Source organism: Mizuhopecten yessoensis, unplaced genomic scaffold (assembly GCF_002113885.1).
Source record: "Mizuhopecten yessoensis strain PY_sf001 unplaced genomic scaffold, ASM211388v2 scaffold5803, whole genome shotgun sequence".
NCBI classification, from domain to species: Eukaryota; Metazoa; Mollusca; class Bivalvia; order Pectinida; family Pectinidae; genus Mizuhopecten; species Mizuhopecten yessoensis.
In genome coordinates, this window is record NW_018406231.1 from 924,926 (window position 1) to 946,051 (window position 21,126).

At 35.5% G+C, this 21,126-nt stretch overlaps 1 protein-coding gene across 1 annotated transcript in view; it reads right to left on the bottom strand.

Annotated features, from left to right (window-relative positions):
- Positions 1–1,391: 1,391 nt before the first annotated feature.
- The window catches only part of LOC110451119 (b(0,+)-type amino acid transporter 1-like), a 25,945-nt gene continuing 6,210 nt past the window's right edge, over positions 1,392–21,126 (bottom strand). Inside the window, exons 2-13 of the mRNA XM_021498979.1 lie at positions 19,648–19,800; positions 14,424–14,525; positions 11,991–12,230; positions 11,526–11,651; positions 10,966–11,065; positions 10,249–10,293; positions 8,077–8,200; positions 6,869–6,972; positions 6,321–6,417; positions 5,308–5,457; positions 4,444–4,612; positions 1,392–3,656 (exon numbers count right to left, since the gene is read on the bottom strand). Of these exons, the coding sequence (XP_021354654.1) occupies positions 3,589–3,656; positions 4,444–4,612; positions 5,308–5,457; positions 6,321–6,417; positions 6,869–6,972; positions 8,077–8,200; positions 10,249–10,293; positions 10,966–11,065; positions 11,526–11,651; positions 11,991–12,230; positions 14,424–14,525; positions 19,648–19,800 (1,478 nt within the window). The 3' untranslated portion in view covers positions 1,392–3,588. The remainder of the gene's footprint in view (positions 3,657–4,443; positions 4,613–5,307; positions 5,458–6,320; positions 6,418–6,868; positions 6,973–8,076; positions 8,201–10,248; positions 10,294–10,965; positions 11,066–11,525; positions 11,652–11,990; positions 12,231–14,423; positions 14,526–19,647; positions 19,801–21,126) is intronic.

Here is a 21,126-nt window from a genome sequence, read left to right on the forward strand (position 1 = left end):
GCAGGAGCCAGTTCTGAAGTTAAAATCTCCCGCTACCAACATATTTCCTTCTGTTGCTAGTGATGCTATCTCAGCCTCAATATTATGGCAGTCATCTTCATAGTAATTTGACGATACTGGTGGGATGTAAATTGCATAAATGAAAACATCATTTTCAAGACCAAAACATTGTTTGTCTATTTTGATCCACAGTCTATTAGCAGATGCTGTGACTTTACTTACATGTGTTACTCCTTTAGCAATTGAGCTTTTAACATAGATAATTATGCCTCCACTGTCTCTTTTAGCCCTCTTATTTTTCTTTCTACATTTAGAGAAAGTAATAAAATTAGATTGGGCTATGCCCGAGTGATCTCCTGTCCAGATTTCTAGAAGTATGTTGATATCACAATTTAGATGGGATTGAAATGCATCATCATTATGTTTCCCTCCAAGCCCGTTAATATTCCAACACGATATGGTAGGCTGATCTCTTGTTTTGAAATTGGTCATATCTAGCTATAACTATCTATCATGAACTTGTGTGCTGTACTGACCCAAACAGTTTCATTGTGAATTAGTACATTTATGATTTTATAAGCATACACTTCCTGTTTGTGTAGCTATCGTTAGCAGTGATAAATTCAGAGGTAAGCTCCCGCCTCGATCGGGTTATTTTTGCAACTAAATCATTCAAGTTTAACGATTAGAGGATAATTTTAGGGGATTTTTTGGAACCACCTCACTGTTGGTCTTTCCAGTCTCGGCTAAAGTATAGCTCAAATTTATCATTTCCTCTCCAATGTTTTAGATTTAGAGTAAGATTTTCTTAAATTTATCCACTGTTTCAAACCGAGAAATATTTATTCTTGATAAAATAACAAAGAAATTAATGACCTCTAGTCCTCCGTAGCAACGATACGATACCTAAGTGCTCCAGCTTGATGGATATTCATCCACGCTTGCAACATGTTCACGCGTTATACCTTGATAACCGTTCTACTTGAATTCAATCACCCCAAAGTTGTTTTTTTGTTCCATTTGCTTAGAGTTTTATTATGTATAAAAGTTGTTTTATATTTTACATCAGTGGCGATATCAAATATATTTTGATAAAACTAAATTGATGCATAAAGTGTGTAGAAGTGAGGAAACGTAAGACAGAAAGAGAAATATGGAATTAAGATAGGAGTAAGTTCCTGTATTTGCTAGATATACCTATATATATATATATATATATATATATATAATGATAAAATAAGTATTGGACCGCGCGCGTGTCCTTTGTCCAAACAGACGGAGTTAGTGATAGCTGTTTTGTGTTCCAAACATTCATCTGTCAAATTGTTCATGTTATTGTGTGTTGCATGCTGTTGTTTACGACCTGTTATTTTACAACAAAAACGTAAATATCTGATTGTATCATTTTATTTTATTTTTAAATTTACCATGGTCAACATCTTCAACAGTGGGTCAAAGCCCGACACTCAAACTACAACATATAGCGTTGTAGAAGTATCACATTTATTGTAACTCTGTATATTACCAATTATTTGGTATGATTGAAATAGAAATCAGGCACACACACACACACACACACACACACCACTCAGGAAACATCATCTACGGAACATCATTTATCCGGGCATTTTGACATAAGATAAATATTAATAATAATGAATTTCTCCAATTAACGAAACAGGAGTTATCACATAAAAGTAATTAATTCTTTGGTATAACCGAAATATTAAGCATGATATTTCTTCACGCTGTCCTTGCGCAAGGTTCATTACTAAGTCCAAATAGTTTTCAGAGCTATGAAAATCAAATTATACTGTTACAATAGATTAACAGTTCTCAAATTGTTTTGTACATGACTTCTTTTTTTCATAAACAATGACATTAGTATAACAATGATCAAATAATCTTAGTTATGTTAAAATGAAATGTTCCGGAGTCATTTTAAATTTCACTCCGAGTTGTAACATATTATATATAATAAATACAACAACTAAGATATCTCTGCATACAGTACATTAAAACATACAAGTTGCCCTCAGAGGTTAAATCAGCAATATCTCAGAGACAATATAAGTTTGTAGTAGCTGCATAAATTGCAACTATAAAACACAAAAGCTGAACTGTGGTGTTCCTTTGTACAGCAGCCTCCAATTAACTTCCGTTTGGATAAAAACATTTCCATAGACCAGGCAGCTCACTCGGTCAATGCGATATGAAGTCCAGGATTCGAAAGCTGGTCCAGCCTCGCTGATTTTTTACACCCAGAACACTGTTGTTGATTATATGCTGTTTATTTCATCTTTATTATTTCTCATAAAATTCTGCATGTTATGGTGTTAATTTCCGAAATGATTTATTTAAGGTATGGTCATGCCGGGAAAACCAGGGACCAATGCTAAGTAAATTTTTTGGCAGTGGTACGGGTATCCTTAAATATCATATTAAACAGTAGTAATGCATTCTCAGCACCATTGCTATACACACAAAGTAATGCATTTCGGAATGTAAATGTAATACAGATGCAATGCCACACATTTGTAGTTCCAATGTTCTATACAAAAAGTAATGCATTTACAGGAAGTGCATCATTAACGCTCTCGGACGCTCTCTGCAGCACTGTAATATGTCATAGCAAATTTAAAGGCACAGGGCTAGCTATTCGATTGGTGTCAGGTTTTAAGAAAACCTGACCAATCGCTAGACTGATCCCTGTCCTTTGAAGATTACATAGGAGCGACTCGACCTCAAAGCCAGTTACGTTAACCGACCTCAAAGCCAGTTACGATACCCAACCTCAAAGCCAGTCAATTTAACCGTTACGCGGCTGCGATATTATTTTGATGTACAGTAAGCTTCTTGTCGCATTCACAAGGTGGTTAGAATTTGCTATGACATATTCCTGGGGCACAGAGAGCGTAAGTTAGCGCAACCCCTGGAGTATCGATGCCGTAGGAAGTGATGCATTCAAAGTTATGTTATCAAAGTTGCGTATCAAAATATCATTTATACGGTCAGTCACGAATGCCACACATATATGTAATTCATCGTTAGTACCAGTATCATGTTATACATACATTCAGGGTAATGTTTTATTAGTATTAATGTTCTACTTAGCAAATAATACAATAGCATTATCAATGGTGCAGATGCAAAATGTACATAATATAATACCAATGATGTATAGAAACCTACAAATCGTAATGCCAGTATCTCACAAACATATTTCTTGTATCAATACTTACAATATTGCACTTGCATTATTACCAATGTGCACATGTATATAGCAATACTCGCGTAATACTAATTGCATTCATACATGCATGATAATGCATTACCAACATTACGTACTGTGATGGGTACTGCATGCGTGTTCTCGTTATAATTTATATCCAATAATATGATGAACTCTGAAATTGCAAACTAACAGGCAACTTATACAAAATATATTATACACATTTCGATGTTTGTTCAAGCACATGACAGTTTTCATATATTTTCTATAATTACATAGGCATTAAATAGACCTTTAAATGACATTTTTACAACTTTATTTGTACATGTGACGTCTCCTTGGCTGGATCACGTGACCTACTCATCGGGTATGTAGGGACTTGGTACTGACTCAAAGAACAGTTGAGAAAAAGTGGATATTTTTCCTGTAATTGAAAAATTGATTTTGCTCATCAGTGTACCTTAATTGTTAGTTCACTGTCATTTACTCGGTTCTCAATTTGACATCGTGTCATTATTTAAGCAGTGAACTATTTTTTGTATGGCCTTTATGATCTATTTGAATGACACAGCTTTGCAAGCAAACATCATAATGCGCCCAACCGATGTGCATTTTGAACGACATTGCAGATCTTTTTTTCTTTTTTTTTGTTGTTGTAATAAAAGTATTTTCTAAATATATAAAAAAAAATTTTTTTACACACAATTGGATATTGGATATGGCATTTAAGTCCCATAAACGACATAGCTTTCAAATAGGTATTATCTAGTGACACTGTCACGCAAATGAAAATATTTGGATTCGACCCAGATGTCTTTGGCGGGTATCGACGATGAAGAAGAACACGCTTACCTTTTCGAAATATCTTCAAGGGTATCCATTTAATAATATGTCATTTTCGAATTCTGAGCATGTTGCATTGAATTAGACTTCGAATTACGATTTCGTTAACGTTTATTCTCTTTTTTTATCATTTGCAAAGCTAAGTCATCCATTACACACTGCTAGCTTTACGTCATAGAGGAATTCAATCTATTTCAACTATTTATCTGTCATGTGTTATACGAATATGTTAACAAAGTAGGAGAAATAATTGCAATTTTCAATCATATTTATCATTACCCATTTAATTGTTTCTGAGGACGTTAAACAGGATTTAGGAAATTGCGTTTCAAGGTAAAACTTTTATTGTTTTCTAAAATGATACTTACCCCAGAATGGAATGTTGAGTTTGAAGTAGACAAGAGGGACGTAGAAGATGAGTCCGCCAATGATGAAAAGGAAGGCGTAGAGGAATTCGATCCGGGGACTTTGTATTATAGGGCCGATGATGAGATACAGCGACAACAGAACAAACAAGATGGGGATAGGTAGGGGTACCTATACAATTAAACAAAAGTAGAGTTTGTAATCAAGAACAGTAGTATTTTAAAAGCAAAATCTATGGAAATATATACATATACCCTATAGCAAGCATATTGAGCAGTGATGCAACATGAACTATGTATCGTCACAAACAGACATTAACAGGAACCACGGAAACGTAGTTTGGTAATAAAAGAGAAGGGATTAGTTAATTTTCAGATTGTTTTATGGCACAAGGATGACCGAAATGGTGGCGTAATTAAGTCCCTCAAACGAAGAGGGAGGCATACAAATTACAAATCCTGTTCTTATCATGAGCATTGTTGAGCATGTATAGATGTATGTTCTTATCAAACATGGCCACAGTGACCTATGATTGTTTATCATATGTAGGGGTGTACGTCAAGGTGGTGCCCACGGTCCCTCTCTTTTCCGAATTTGCTCCAACGTATTTTGTAAGGGTGTAATGGAATTGCAAATCCTTTCCGATGCATCATTTGCGATTACAAAATTCTTTTCAAAGCAACTTACTATTACAAGGTAAGTTTTGGGGACTTGTGCAACGATCCACTTTACAAATAGAACTTGCTTCGTTTGCTGTTGTACAATATTCACACTGGAAGTATTAATATTGCATCGTAGTGATACGTTTTTTTACCCAGAAAACTGTTACTCGATCTATTATAAATCTGAATAAGAACTTGTTTTACCTTGAACACTCTCTCCGCGTCTTTCATTGTAAACCTGCAGACAATGAGCGACGAGACTGTGACACCGTAGAAGATCCAGGCCGTGAAGCTAAAGAAGTCGATCAGGTCCGAAAGGTTTCCCGGAATAATCATGGCGATAGAAATTATCGACTGGGGACAGAAATGCAGATTTATTACAAGGGTACGTACAGACATATATTGATATAGAGGGTTATCAGAGTATGGGTAGCATATATTGAACTAAGTATATATACAAATAAAGGGTAAGAACAGCAAGGGTAAAACATACTGTAGTTTATAGTCAAAGACATTGTTAGTACAGGAAGGATGATACATACTGAATTATACATTCTGTATACGTGTGTACAATTCAGTATGTATTATCCTGAATGTATATTTTCATATACATGTATATGCAAATGAAGGGCTTATTATACAGCAAAGAAAATATCATTATGAATTACAGTATATATATATATATATATATATATAAACTGTCCTCATACCACGACTTTAAACAATGGGATGTTGGACAGTAATTAAGTACAGTATTAATATCTAATGACCAGCAATACCTTCGTGTTTATCGCGTACGGTTTCAAATACCTCTACCAGTTCAGATGAAATATGGCTTGTAAATGTTGTTTGCAATAAACCAATGTTACCTAACTAGTATATTTCAAAAATGTGTAATAATGATAGCCTTGCACATACAGGTGACGTATAACTAGACTCACCGTTAGGATAATGGACTGCACGGGGTGTGGCGTCATACAGATGACGTATGACTAGACTCACCGTGAAGATAATGGACAGTACGGGGTGTGACGTCATACAGATGACGTATTGCTAGACTTATCGTGAAGATAAGAACGGTACGGGATGTGACGTCATACAGGTGACGTATGCTTAGACTCACCGTGAAGATAATGGACGGTACGGGGTTGTGACGTCATACAGATGACGTATAACCGGGGTATGACGTCATACAGATGCCGTATAACTAGACTCACCGTGAAGATAATGGACGGTACGGGGGTGTACCGTTTACAGTTAACATATGACAACATTTCTGGTAGCATTCCATCTCTTGCTGCTACATACACAACTCTGTAATATAAAATAGATGAGCATGTCTCAAGCATATACAACTTTAAAATTCGAATCTGGTTTAATGACTGCCTGTAGGACATCACTTGTTTAAATCAGGGTGTGGTTATATTCACTAGATATCCGTATCAATAATTCACTAATTTTATTCAAGGTGCTCACTCATTGCGAGGTGCTTTACGAACCAAAATATGTTGCTTTTTTGTTCATTAATTATTTCTCTTGCTTAACAAATATTGTGTTCATGTAATTACATTTTCAAACACATGCATAAACATATAGTTTTTCAAAGAAACTATTTTAAAAAGGATACGTGCATACTTGGCCGAAATCATAATACGCATTTATCTTATGGTTTAAAAAGATTAACGAATGTTGATTGTGTGCAAAGGTCTAAAAACTTGATATGTAATGTCTCAATGTTTCATTGATATCAGGTGACGTCACGTACCTGCCGCCGGAGAACAAAGTTCCGTTCGCAGAACCAAAAGTGGAGAAGAGGACGGAAAGTGGCATCAAAATGGCGGCTGATCCTAGAACACGGTCACCCCAAGTCTGATAAACAGAGGAATAAACCAAAATTTAAATATCACAGCGGCAACTGAAAATGGACTCAGAATTTACTCATTGAAATCCAGTTGAAAGAATATTTGGTATTTGAAAACGATAAATCAGCTTAAATGTCCTTATATGAGAGGTGAGTGTTGCCAATGCCAAACCTTACCAGGTGAGTAAACTATGTTTAACTTCAAATGAGCTCTATGCCTACTGCCGACGAGTGCTCGGCCGACGAGTGCCCTGGATGGTTACTATGGTGACCGATGATTTGAAATAGTGCGGACATAAACTTTTTAAAGTATATAATACGCGGTGTTTAATGCGAAAAAAAGCATCAAATAAGATCATCTTTCAAAAATGAAAGGAATATAAAGTGTTGGTTATTATTAGATTCTATATATATATTTTCGTTTCAACAACAATTGAAGTTTGTGTGTAAGCTGGCATTCTGGCTGTTCCTTTTTTATGGTTTTCTGACTGATCCTTATATCAAAAAAAATTAAATCTACAAAAAGTGTTGTAACTTTTTTATAGTAGTTCATCGTAACGTAAATCTAACGCATCCACAGGATATGTAGATCAGCTAATATTCATTGCTGCAATGTACATGAAAATAAATCCATGCAATCAATCCCTATATAAAAAGCCTGCTTTCACCGTTATTTGCAAATGAAATACAGCTACCATATGTAAGTCAATAAATCACAAACAAATATTACAATCAATATTTAAAGTATTTGTAGTATTTTCTAGCATTTAAATGGCAACACAATACGATTAAAGAATGTTTTTTTAATGCATTGATTGCGATAGGCAATAGGTATCATACCGCCATATACAACAGGTCTATTCTGTTCATTATTTCGTTATTATTGAAACAACGGAACTACACTAACATATTTAATTGTATATGCATTCATTGTTATTATTGACATTTTTCCACGATTATTCATCCCTTGATTATTCATTATTCATCCCTTACCAGCCCAGTAACAAAAGTGCTCACTGAATGTTTAAAAATGATAATGAGATAACATACTGAATCTGTTATACAGACCATTCGTGATATATTGAAGTATGTCAATGAACGACAACACTCACCACTGCCACTGCGTCTGATGCCAACAATTCTGCTGACGTCATAGCGGTCAGATACGATATGTTGGTCAGGAGGTATACAACTGTTACGAGGAGTACACCCGCTATATTGGCACGAGGTAAATTCCTATGGAATGGATATCAACGTATCGTCATCAACATTGAACACATTACCACAGTTAGTTCCGTGTAGGAACAGATGACATGTTTTATGTATCAAATGTAATATAGGAACTAACTATAAGATATAACCATTTGCATGCTTACATTATCTTACATTGTTGTTTTCACTTACAAAAAATACCAGTTAGACGGAAGCATTGTATCTGGAGTACATAGTAAATGAGCGTCAACAGGATTTCCAAAAAGAAAGTAAAGCTTCAGCATATATTTTATCAATACAAGCAATTTTCAGACCATGAAATACAACGTTCTGTATTGCAGATGTGCAATACGGAATGTTGTATTTACCTACTAGCCGGAACTACTTTTTATGGGAACCCCCTTGTCATGGCGAACTGAAAGGGTCCCGGTATTTGCAAAAAATATCAAAGTTTATAACATCTTTGTATCGATCTCTACCAAATACGGAAGGTATGTGGTACAAGCAAGATCACACACTTGTGTTTTTCTAACGAATCAGAAAGCATTCAAATATTGCGCGGACATATATATGCACTCGTGCGCTCCGCGCAATCGTGAATATATTCGTCTGCGCAATAAACTCATGCTTTCTGGTTCGTTAGAAAAACACAAGTGAGTGGTCTTGCATATGCAATTCATGCACACCACTGACAATAACACTGGGAAAAAACGACTCGCTAGTAAGATTACCAATATACAAGATCGTCGATTGATACATATTTCGAGAGCAGGGATTGGCCAGTTAACGATTGAGTAAATACTGTATTTTTGAAATTCTGAAGCATTGTGCTATTTACTATGGATCACAAAAATACACAAAAGGTACTATAAAGGAGTCATAGATAGTAAATTAGAGACTCAATGAAAGTTGGATTTAAATATATGATTTACATTTGTTTTCATTTTTTTTATTTTTTTTTAACCAATGATGATTTTGAACAGCAATAAGAAAAAACGTTGTTTCAAAGTTTAATGCATACAATAGTTGAAACATTTTACAAGAATGCAAGTGTTTGATTTATAATAGTTTTAAAATTGTTGTACAGCGAAATTAAACAACGTTCATTAGAGGAAGACTACCTATCTTTACAGAACTTTAAAATAAATGAAAAAGATCTAGCAACACTAAGACTAATCACCAATTATTAATTCACTTTGGAGGTTGCGGTTGGTTACTTTAGGATAACGAAGAGAAAGAGGTTTTACCTTGTTTTTAAATCGTACATACATAACTATATTAGGACAATGTTTCTCACGAATTTTAAAAGAATCTCGGCATAAAGTGACTTACAAGATTGGATATTACTATAACCACAGCTCTTTCTGAAATCCTGCTTAATTAACAATTATCGCCAGTTTTAATTATTGAATATTGTGAGAAAACTTGTCAGTGTATTTTTTTCATTTTTCATTATGTTATGTATATATCAGCATGGACATAAGATATTGTCATAGTTTAGATCTTAGAATCAATACCCTCTGTGTCCCCTCGCAGGTATGGGCGGCCGTTTCAGAGTAAAATACCAAAACTACTTAAGTGCAAAAGATTTACACTTAAGTGGAAAAACAGGATTTAATAGCAAAAAATCACATTATGGCAAAAACTATCTGCATACCTATTTTCGACAAAATGAATGATTCCAGTACCCATTTTTGAAGCGTTGTAAACACTTCAATGGAAAAAGTAGCTTTTGCAAAACAGAATAACCCAAACGTTTTTACACTTAATTAAAAAAAACATTTTTACACTTAAGTGCAAAAGAACAAATAGTTAATGATTATTACAAAATGACAAAAAGCTTTTTCTATGATGGGGAAATTTACTTGCATTTTACATTGTCTAGTTATCTATGTCACTGACTAAACTTATAAATAGCTTGATTCTATATCGCATAGCATTCAAATATTAGTATCTACTCGCGACCTAAAAGATACAGCAACATCATATCAATATATACGTAAGCAATCGCACCCTGTCTTTTTTTCATTTTGAACAAAACAAACGGAAGTAAGAAACTAAAGGATACTTACTTTTTGGGGTTCTCTATTTCTTCTGTCAAATAGTTCAGATTGTTCCTAAAAGGTAAGATAAACAGTCAATACAATTTGTAAGCGATCACTAATCACCAGAAATGTGAATTTAGGAAGCTTCTGTTTTACAGCTGATACTTCTGATGTTATTAATCAATTACAGATCCCTGTCCCACCGCAGACAAATGTATTTTTTTTAATAATTAGAGTAACCTCCCCTTAACTCCTTGTTGAAATTACTGTAGTGCAACTCAATCGGGAACCGTCAGCACTTTTCTCGTTTACGGAAAGTGCTGACGGTTCCCGATTGCAGTTAAACTGTGCCAGGGAACTACCGCTGTCCATGAAGCCGGATTGGTTAGAACGAGCGTGTTGTTATTGGAGGTCCAAGGTTCGAACCCCGGTCTGGTCCCGTTACATGTTTAACATTCAGATTTTAATTAAACAGTTTTCCAATTCTCAGTCACAGTCTTTACCTGTATAACGGGGATCCTAAAGGCACGTTGCATTGATAACAATAAGGACATTCTGAATTTCGTACTTATTTAAAGTGTTTAATGGAGATATGAGGCTACAATGTGTAAGGTACCATGTATTCTAAAATACACCAACACAAATGATAGGTGTAAACTTAGGAGCTATCATAGTCACAACCAATTGTGATAGTGATTTTAGATGGCAGTAACAGAACGGAGATACAAACAAAAAGAAACTTACCAACCGTCGTACGCCCACAGAGCGTCATAGAAAGCCAGTGCTATTGTAGACGGCGAATTTGTGGTCCCCTCAAATCCACGCTGAAGCTCCTTGATATCCCCTAAATAAATTTCATATAATATGTGTTTTTACTTATAATTTCTCCCAAACAAAATATCGAATGTCAAAGTATAGCCTTGCGGAAAATAGGAATTTCTTTTTTTTTTTGGTTCAGGTCTTTTTACCGAGAGGGAGGGGAGCAGGTCATTAGCTATTTCCCAAAACCCCGTGATTAAATACTGATAAACTGTGGGATCAAGGTCGTATACTAGCTCCTCCTTCCTTTCACCTGATTGGTTCGTTCATTTTCATAGGGACATTTCGTAAACTACCGAGGGATATATACCACATGGGTGTTTAGTTTTTGGACTATCACACGGCTGGTAGGAGACTAATTGGGCCTAAACAGCGTCGTGTAGTTATTATGACATTACCGTGCGTTATGTAAATGACTTGGGCGCAACTTGTGCCAAATTCACGACACGACCTTCAAGTGCACCATGTGAATAAAGTAGACTCACCTTGCGCCATTCGGACTATGCCTCCGATAGAGATGATGAGGAGAGCGACTAGCTTGGCGACCGTGAAAAACACCTGTACGTGTGTGGCTAGGCGAGTGTCAGCACAGTTAATAATGGCCAAAGTCACTACAACGAAAACGACAGAAATGTTAAGCTATATATATCACTACCAGCTTATTTATGAACATTTATTCCATAAAGGCAAGCATTATTCTGACTTTCGTGAATTCCAGGTGTCATCCTGGGTTTAGATCATGTTCTTGTTTCGCATATAAAGTAAAAGAACATAAATGATAAACTTGACCATCACAAATATATAATTTAATATTTTCACCCTGAAGATGGCGTTCGGTAGCCAAAAAGGATACATTTTTCGATGACCACATCATTTTTTGAAATGATGACCATAACAGCATGTTTATATTGAGATTTACCAAGCTATTTGTCAGAAATAAGTCCACTTACTTATGGCTAGTGCTGCCACCAGTTTCATTGGAAGGTCTGGGTTGCCGCAGTAGGGAAAGAATGTGGCTACGTACTCGCCGAAGGTGAGGCAAATGATGGCCATAGAGGATGGTCTGATGACGATGACCGACGTCCAAGCATACATGAACGCAGGGATATTTCCAAAACACTGTTTTATGTATTGATACTCGCCTCCAGATTTCCTTATAAGGGTTCCCAGCTCCGCGTAACACAGTGATCCTTTGTAGTGACAATACAAGTTAAAATAAAAGTCATGCATTTCAATGTGTTTCCGCGACAATAGCAATGAGTTTGAGCTTTGTTATCATTGTCTAATAAAGTACAGAGAGAAGTTAAAAAGGGCAATTTCATTTATCTTTATATATGTCTTCAAAGGTAGTCCTTTTGGATGGGATATACGCGATGTCAGGGCATGCTAAACTACAATAAGCATAGTAGTTCGAGCATGTACTGTATAACACGAAGTGTTCGTGGGTACTTTCCTTCGTGGTTTGAAGCATTTTAGATCGTTTCGTGGTACAAACTTTCGTGGATATCCTATATCAACAAACAGTAGACATTTATATCATCCAAATTGGTTGTATTTATTTTCGTGGTTCAATAGCAACCACGAAAACTACGAATGTTTATACACAACGAACATTTCATGTTATACAGTACTTGTTTCTCGACGTTTGATGCTTATTTACAGGTAAATGCCAATACATTCTTTTTGAAAATCACATTGATGCTTAATCAGAACGACAGGTGAGAGTTTTTCGACTGATCCATATAAGGTATAAGAAAATTCTTGTGAATTTGATGTTACTGGAGGTTTTCATGGCTTGGAATGCATAGCACATCTGTGTTACCGGGAATCAACCTTATGCTTTCCTTTCCCCTTTTTAAATTTTAAGAGAAATCAAATAATCACATTTCGAACCCCCTTTTTTAATACATTTTTTAATTAGTTATGTAAATACTAATATCAAAACAGCTTTAGTACAGATTTAAAAAACAACAAAAAAGCAAAAAAATAGCAAATTCCAATTTGTTTTTGAATGTTATTCAGATAAGATTGTATGTACTATGTTTAATATTTGAATGTAATTCGGATCTTTTCGTAGTCTATATTCATTCACTCAACCTTCCATATACAAAATTGCATTAACAGTATAGACCAACAAAAAAAATTAAAACGTGGACTTAATGGCGTATATATTAAAGGGTTTGTTGACCGGCTTCAGATTGTTTAAAACCTAATCATGCATATGAATTTTGTTTCGTACAACCGTTTCACAAAACAGTTGTATATATTTGTTGCTTGGCTTTTGTAATGTTGTCCAAACACGTGCCCTATCCAATGCTGCATATTAAAAGCAATAACACATGTTTGAATGAAGACTAAATCAATTTTGTAAACGTATGCCTGGCTTTTCTTAGCCCCCACATGTTAGTGCTTAGTCACTTCACTGCTTCACGTTTCCGGATTGCGAGACGTTGTTTCTGATTTATTGACGCTGCCAAACTTTTTAAATGATTTCAGACAAGCTTAATGTATAGATCTTGATCTTGGCCATTGTAAATATTAGCTCCGTGAGTTTGTTGCCGTGGTATTTGGTAATAAAGCAAAACCTGAACTACCGACAACCCGTTAAATGCTTGTTCTAGGTTACGTAACAAGTGTTAGATTACCGACTCAAAATTTACTTTTTCCTTGTACTTCAACAAGGCCAAATTTACAAAGCATTTGAGAGATATTACGTTAAGGATCCCCGTACCACTCCCAAAAACTGTAAATAAGAATTGGAAACTTCTTTTCCGGTATTACTTGCTTTGATAAATCATTCCTAAAACGAAAACAACATACATTGCATATCAAATGACATTAAGATGAAGTTAACAAAATATAGTCAAGTAATCTAAATGTTTATAGGCAAAGCCAAGGTGCCATGGGACAAGGATCCTTCAACCACAAAACAGTTTTAGATCAGGATAGTTGGGCTCATTTCTACTTAGAAGGTATCTGTTTAGGATATTTCTAATTTATAACATGAATGTCTTGTTATCCTTGTTTTCATAAAGGCGTCATTAACATTTATTGAGTTTGATTCAATAATCTACTGACACATGGATGAATAAATCATAAAAATGTCATCACATTTATATATAAATGTATATATACAACCTTTCCCGGATGGATGAATCACTTATTGACCACAATAAAAAGCGATACTTTTATATTATAATCACTCTTTGTTAATATCACAGGTATGTCCCTTTATCGTGTTAATTCTTAGGTTTATAATTAGACATTATGGACATGTCATTTGCTGATAATATGCTGATTGTTAAAAAGGGAAAATTTTGAAAGAAACAGTATGTAAACCACCATTCGCGACGAAAAATCAAAATATATATCGAGATACTTACCCATCAGAGCCAATAACCCCGCCCCGACCCAGACGATGAGACTGAGGCCCACCGATCCCGTCTCCGACAGAACACCTTTGGGGGAGATGAAAATCCCCGACCCTGGAAGAATTGTTAATCACATTAAATCTTTAATCAACGTATTTCTCCGACACAGATGTAACGACAAATACACTGTACATGGCTTTGCTTCCACTTAACTCCATTTGCGAGGTGACTTGCTCAGTATTTCATCCATAGATCATTATTGTCAACATTGTAATACCACCTCCACAGTCTTTAATTCAAGTATTCACAAATAAAATTCTTTTGATTGAGCTAGTATATTTGTTCTTACCTTGCTTTACGTAGAGGTTCTCCAAATGTGGTGGTTAGTTATCATGTTTATCTAACTCGAGCTATAAAGACACGAGGTTTACCGAGTGTCTTTTACAAGTAGAAAATTAATAACGATAGTAAGACAAACATGATAATCAACAATTAGGAGTTTGGGGACCATTTTCTCCCACATCATTCAGATATTATATCTTAGCGAAACATATGTTTCTCTTGGGAATAATTTTTCCTGTTCCCGATCGGGGAAACCATCGCCATGAACTACGACGTCATAGTTGACGTCACAAAGCATTCTTACTTAACGTCATTGACCAATGAAATAACACCCAGTGTGCTACCAACCAAAAATGTTGACCAAACCGTAGCAGGTTTATCTAATGAGTCGGGAATTAAGAAAATAATAGTGCTTGTCGGGGAAAAGTTCTCTTAGGACGCTCCAAAGCATCTGAAGCCTTTTCATAATATCAGTTAGCTGTGGAAGGAATTTTAGAAATATTCGATGGTAAAATGATTCCATGTAACCATATTTTTATTTAGAGGAAGTGCGTTTTAGAGACCAGAAGTTATGCAAAAGTCTACTGTGTGTCTATAGCAACCGTCTGCTAGTTACCGTCACCCGTCAATAACGGCCACCTGTCTATAACCACTACCCGACTTAACCACCAATCTGTCACTACCTATCACCTGTCTATAAATACCACATATCCTCAATTATTATACCTCTACTTTATTTACTCTATATAAAAGTAGATGGTTAAATCGAATATATCCCCACTATTGCCGCCCGACTGGGTTTAGTCCTGTGTGTTAGTCTGGGAACTAAAACACACCTACACTCGGGTGTTTCGGCCGAGCCAATCAGGCAAGAGGTGGGCGGATCTTGCTACCGAACTCGGAAGCGACGCGCGAGGTGGGCGGAGCTTGCTACCGAACTCGGAAGCATTTGGCTCCATTGCCATCAAAAGGGTAGTTGGGACGTGAAGCTATACAGCTTATGGTTTACAAATGTTTTCAAGTTTAAACTATCTCTCCAGTGTGTATCGCTATAATAAAACGGTTAAAGTATGGGGGTGAGGGATATAGCAAGTTTCTGGTGTCCTTTGACCATGCCTATTTCCCTCGGCTTCGCCTTGGGAAATAGACCTGGTCTCGGGACACCAAAAACTTGCTATATCCATCAACCCCATACTATAACTGTATACTATTACCTGTCTAAATTTTTCACCTGGCCCTAACTGTCAACTGTCTATTATAACGGCCACGTGTCTATAGTTACACGTACCACGTACCACATATATATAACTACCACCTGTCCCTAGCTACATGTACCATCTTTACATATAACTACCACCTGTCTATAACCTCAACCAAACGGCTATAACTACCGCCCGGTTTCAACTACTATTCAACTGTAACTTTCATAAGCATGCTTACACCACCTGTCAATGGCTACCAGCTGTCTTTAATTACCACTTGTTTATAACAATCATATACCTTAAACTACCATATTTCTATAACTAGCGCCTGTATTTACCATCTGTGTTTAGCTACCAAAGCTCTATAGCTAGTCCTGTATTTATCACCTTTTTATAACCACCATATTTCGATAACTACCACCTGTATTTAACATCTGTGTATAGCTACCAAAGTTCTATAACTACCATCTGTATTTACCATCTGTGTATAACTACCAAAGTTCTATAGCTAGTACCTGTATTTATCACCTTTTTATAACCACCATATTTCTATAACTACCACCTGTATTTACCATCCGTGTATAGCTACCTAAGTTCTATAGCTAGTACCTGTATTTATCACCTTTTTATAACCACCATATTTCTATAAATAGCGTCTGTATTTATCATCTGTGTGTTTATAACCACCATATTTCTATAACTACCACCTGTATTTACCATCTGTGTTTAGCTACCATATGTCTATTATTACCACTAGTCTAGTTCTACCACCCGTAAATAAATGCCATTTATCTAAAGCTCCCGCCTTTCTATGACTGCCACCAACCTATAACTTAATCCCCAAATATTTATTTTTAAATATAAGCAACCGGTATATCATGACCTTCTGTCTAAGAGATTGCGTTTACATTTACATTTTGGTGTTTTTTATAGGTAGACAAAGCAATAAAAAATCATGGTGCTCAATGTTATGATGTAATGAAAAACCCCGAAATTGATTTCTTTACTCTAATGTATTTGATCGGTGATTACCAACACTTTGACCTTTGACCCTTGTGGTTTAACCCCTTTGAAATAATGCATAGTAAAATTAATGACGATGTAAGTAAATGAAAGCGACTTTGACCTTCAAGTTTCATTCCTCGATTCGTCTGTTTTCATGCAATCGCAAACAATGATAGCCCTTTTTATATTTATTCAGTGATTACGTAAAACAACTTTGTGTGAAGGATGGAAAAGAAGACGGATGAAACAAACCCTTTTACACTGCTATCATTTGTATCGACTCTAAGGCCAACCAGCAAACGGTAGATCAGAGGTGTTGGTTAAACAGTTGTAAATCTGTGTGTCACGTGTTTGTATTTTCCTTGACAGATACTTGATCGTGTAATAATTTTACTACTACATTGTCCTGTCAATTTAAAAGCACTTGTAATGTCAGTGACAGACCCTGGGAAGAACTAGTATGGTTGGCTTTAGGCATTAATTGCTTTCTCCATTATCTTTTTGTCATCAATGATCATTATACGGTTATACAGATGCCATAACATATTCCCGGAGAAAAAACAATTTCTGGTGGTTTTTTTTTCTGAGAGTGTAAGTCAACATGTATAACAACATATCAACACAAATTAAACATTTCTTCAAATCTTTAAAGAACTCTTGGGAGAAGTGTAAAGACAAACCTTTTGAAAAGGACATCTAGACTTTCACAAAGCAGAACTATGTTGAGTAATACTATACAGTACACGGCCTGACATCGAGCGTGGAGAGTGACAACAAAACCACAAAACACACTAATGAGCATAATGATACGAAAACATATCACACAGAGAAATAGAATATTTCCCTATGAGGTCATCATAGCGACCAGAAACCATGACCACAGTCCTGATCAAACTGCATCTGTAGTAATCCTGTGTTGTAAAATTTGTCCGTAACCTGTCAACTTCTATAAAAAAATGTCCAATTTACAAAAGTGTCATAATTATTACACTTGTTTTTGTTTTGTTTTCGATTTCGTATAATGTACAATTTGTAGTTCAATATATTGTCAAAAATTAGAATAAAACAAAGTTTAAACCAAGAAAGTCACCGGTCGACATCTATCAAGAAAGTCATAATATTCGGAACATGTTCCTGATAACCGAATCAAGTACGACATGCAAACATCGTCAAAAGGGAAATATGACTGTGACTATCAAGAAAGGTACAGTTCAAGAACGAAAAGTCAAAATCGTTCCGCTCAATGTCAATGTACAGCTTTGTTGTAAGCCGCTTTTGCTGGTTCAAGATCAAGGAAAGCGGTTAGAGAAGATGTTTCCAGTGACCTTGATTTACAGTTCCTTACGGTATATATATGAGTAACGTGGTAAATAAATTTATTGTTATCTAAGACAACATAACGTCGCCATTTGTTAATTTGAAATTGAAGGTTTAGCTGGGATTTATTTATAAGTTCTGATCAGCTAATCAATAAATTGAACTACGTATGAAAACAAAAATAATTCGGCCAAACGAGAACACAATAAGAGAACGAAGGCAATCCCTCAGTCTGGTATGAGGAATGGTAGTGTAAAGCGTCGAACAGTCTAGAGTTTTGATAGGGGCAATACCAAGGCGAGATTAACTAGTATTTCATCTTTTGATAGAAATTAGGAATCGTATATGTTGGGTTTCCCTGATTATTGAGCAAGACTAATTCTTTCTGCAATCAGGCAACATAATAGTGTTTTTAGACAAAGATTAAGTTATAAGATGCTTTGTCTGCGGAGACAACTACATACCCATCATCGAAATCGTTGAATGTGGTATGGGGTTATGATATACAGACATGTGTATTGTTTTTCAGTTTACATTTCAAGCCCCTAATTCTTTTATAATCTTGACTATAAGTATAATGCTATTTAGTAACATTTCTAGGAATAATCTAAAAATGCAATTCCTAAAAAAGCCCACACGCTATCATGGACTTTGTATGAATTTCATTAATAAAACAGGGAAGGACTTTTCAGTGGGTATACAGATTAGGAAAGACTTAAAGTCGTGGTTATATTGCGCATTCGTTCTAGTTATACAACTAGACTCGTGTGCAAGGCTGATCACAACGGACTAATTATTTTTTACAAATCCATCTACTACTACTAGTAATGATGTACAGGGAAGAAATGATATTCTGGTTTGGAACATGATCTTGACAGGTATTTTGTTTTTCGTTACCAGCACGAGACATACATTGCCATGTACGCAATATCGGAGACATCGCAGACTACATTGCTACCAAAGGGAACAGGATGCTAGCACAATATGTATATGACTTACTATCCTAATTTTGTTACTTCACCGAGAACATTCACAGGTGAAGAATGCTGAATGCCTTTGACAAATACGTTAGCACTGTAAAAGTAGAATTTTTCGCGGTGTGGAAATGCACGCGAAAATATCCAAACGCGAATATTTATTTGTATATTATATGAACTAAAAATGTAGATTTGTTCACATCGAGGTCAGTAAAAAGTGACACAACACGAACATTTCCCCATACGAAAATGTCCTCTTTTTCAGTAATATGTATCACTAGGAATACCGTAGACAAATATCATTTTATAGAGTTTGAATGTATATGAGGTGACGTAATGATTGACGTCACAAATATACTTCAATTAACGTTAAAATAAATGAGTTGAAGTTACCAATGATTGTCCCGACAATAAAGGAAGTTCCGCCGACCAGTCCCACGTGCTTCTTGAGCTTGACCGTTTCCGGTTTGATATCTCCATCGGTGTCGCCATTAGGTAATCTATTTGTCCTCTTTCGAACATCGTCTTTTTTCAGCTCTGTGTCATCTGTAATATAAATATCATTGTCATTATTGTTCTTGTCCTGAATCAATCATAAATCATGCCGAAATCTTCGTCCCCCCGCTTTCACCAGTCTTACACACATTGTTTATAGTGTGGAACATGATCTTGACAGGTATCTTCGTCCCCACCCTATCATCAGTCTTACACACATTGTTTATAGTGTGGAACATGATATTGACAGGTATCTTCGTCCCCACCCTATCATCAGTCTTACACACATTGTTTATAGTGTCATTCAGTCGTTAAACGCTTCAGTTTATTTACCTTTTGTAAACAATGAATCACCGACATTTACATTCGAACCCATATATTTGTCTGTAAAAGCACTAAAACCTTCATAAGTACCTAGCCGGCAATTGCTACCCATATGAACCCATATTTAGGTTTGATACTTGCGTTGATCTAGTTATAGACACCTGGCACATTTTCTAATCCTCTGTTTTTTGTGATTCCTTAATATTTACCTCAATGTTTTGTTCCTTGTTACAAATATGTATTATATTTGTTTTTAAATTTATCTTATTCGTTTTCTGTTTGTTTGTATTTTTGTATTTTTGTTGTTGTTTGCTGTGTTTAGTTGATTTGTTTGGTTGTTATTTTTATGGTTCATTGCATTATCTGTTAGCGATTAATTGGTCGTTGGTCCTTTAAGATTCCTTGTGTCGTCAGATCTTTATTGGTCGATAAATTGGTTGATTTTTTATGGTTTAAGCATTGTTTGTATTTATTGATTGATATTTTAGTTTTTTAAATATTTCGTTGATTACGATGCATTTCGTTGTCTGTACAATTTCACGTTAAAGTGTTTGATGTCACGGGTTTCAATTGTACAGTTGTATTGTATGTTTTTCAATATAACTGAATAACCATCTTAGTCGATAAATATAGAATAACATAATCTAAATATATTTGATACAAAGAAAAAAAATAAAGAATAAACCCCTTAATTTTAGAAAGATATAATAGATATAAAGTAAAAATACTCTTCAAATTGATTTAGAATAATATGAAACCACATTAACTAAAACAGAAATAGATCAACATAAGTATACATAAAAAAATGGTTTAATCTTTTTTGATAAAGTTCCATTATTCACTGTACTAGCATCCTTGAAATTCCAAACGTTACGCTCTCTTTCCAAACCAGCAAGTTTGGGGAAAGAGTAGACCTGCTGTATCCCACTGCAGGTCGTAAAAGGCGTGTGGGAACCCTGGTAAAATTGGAGGTTTCTTTCTTTGTCTGCTTGTAAGAGGACATTGAAGAAACAGAACTAGATGTGTTGCCACCATCAACCCCCCCCCCCCCCC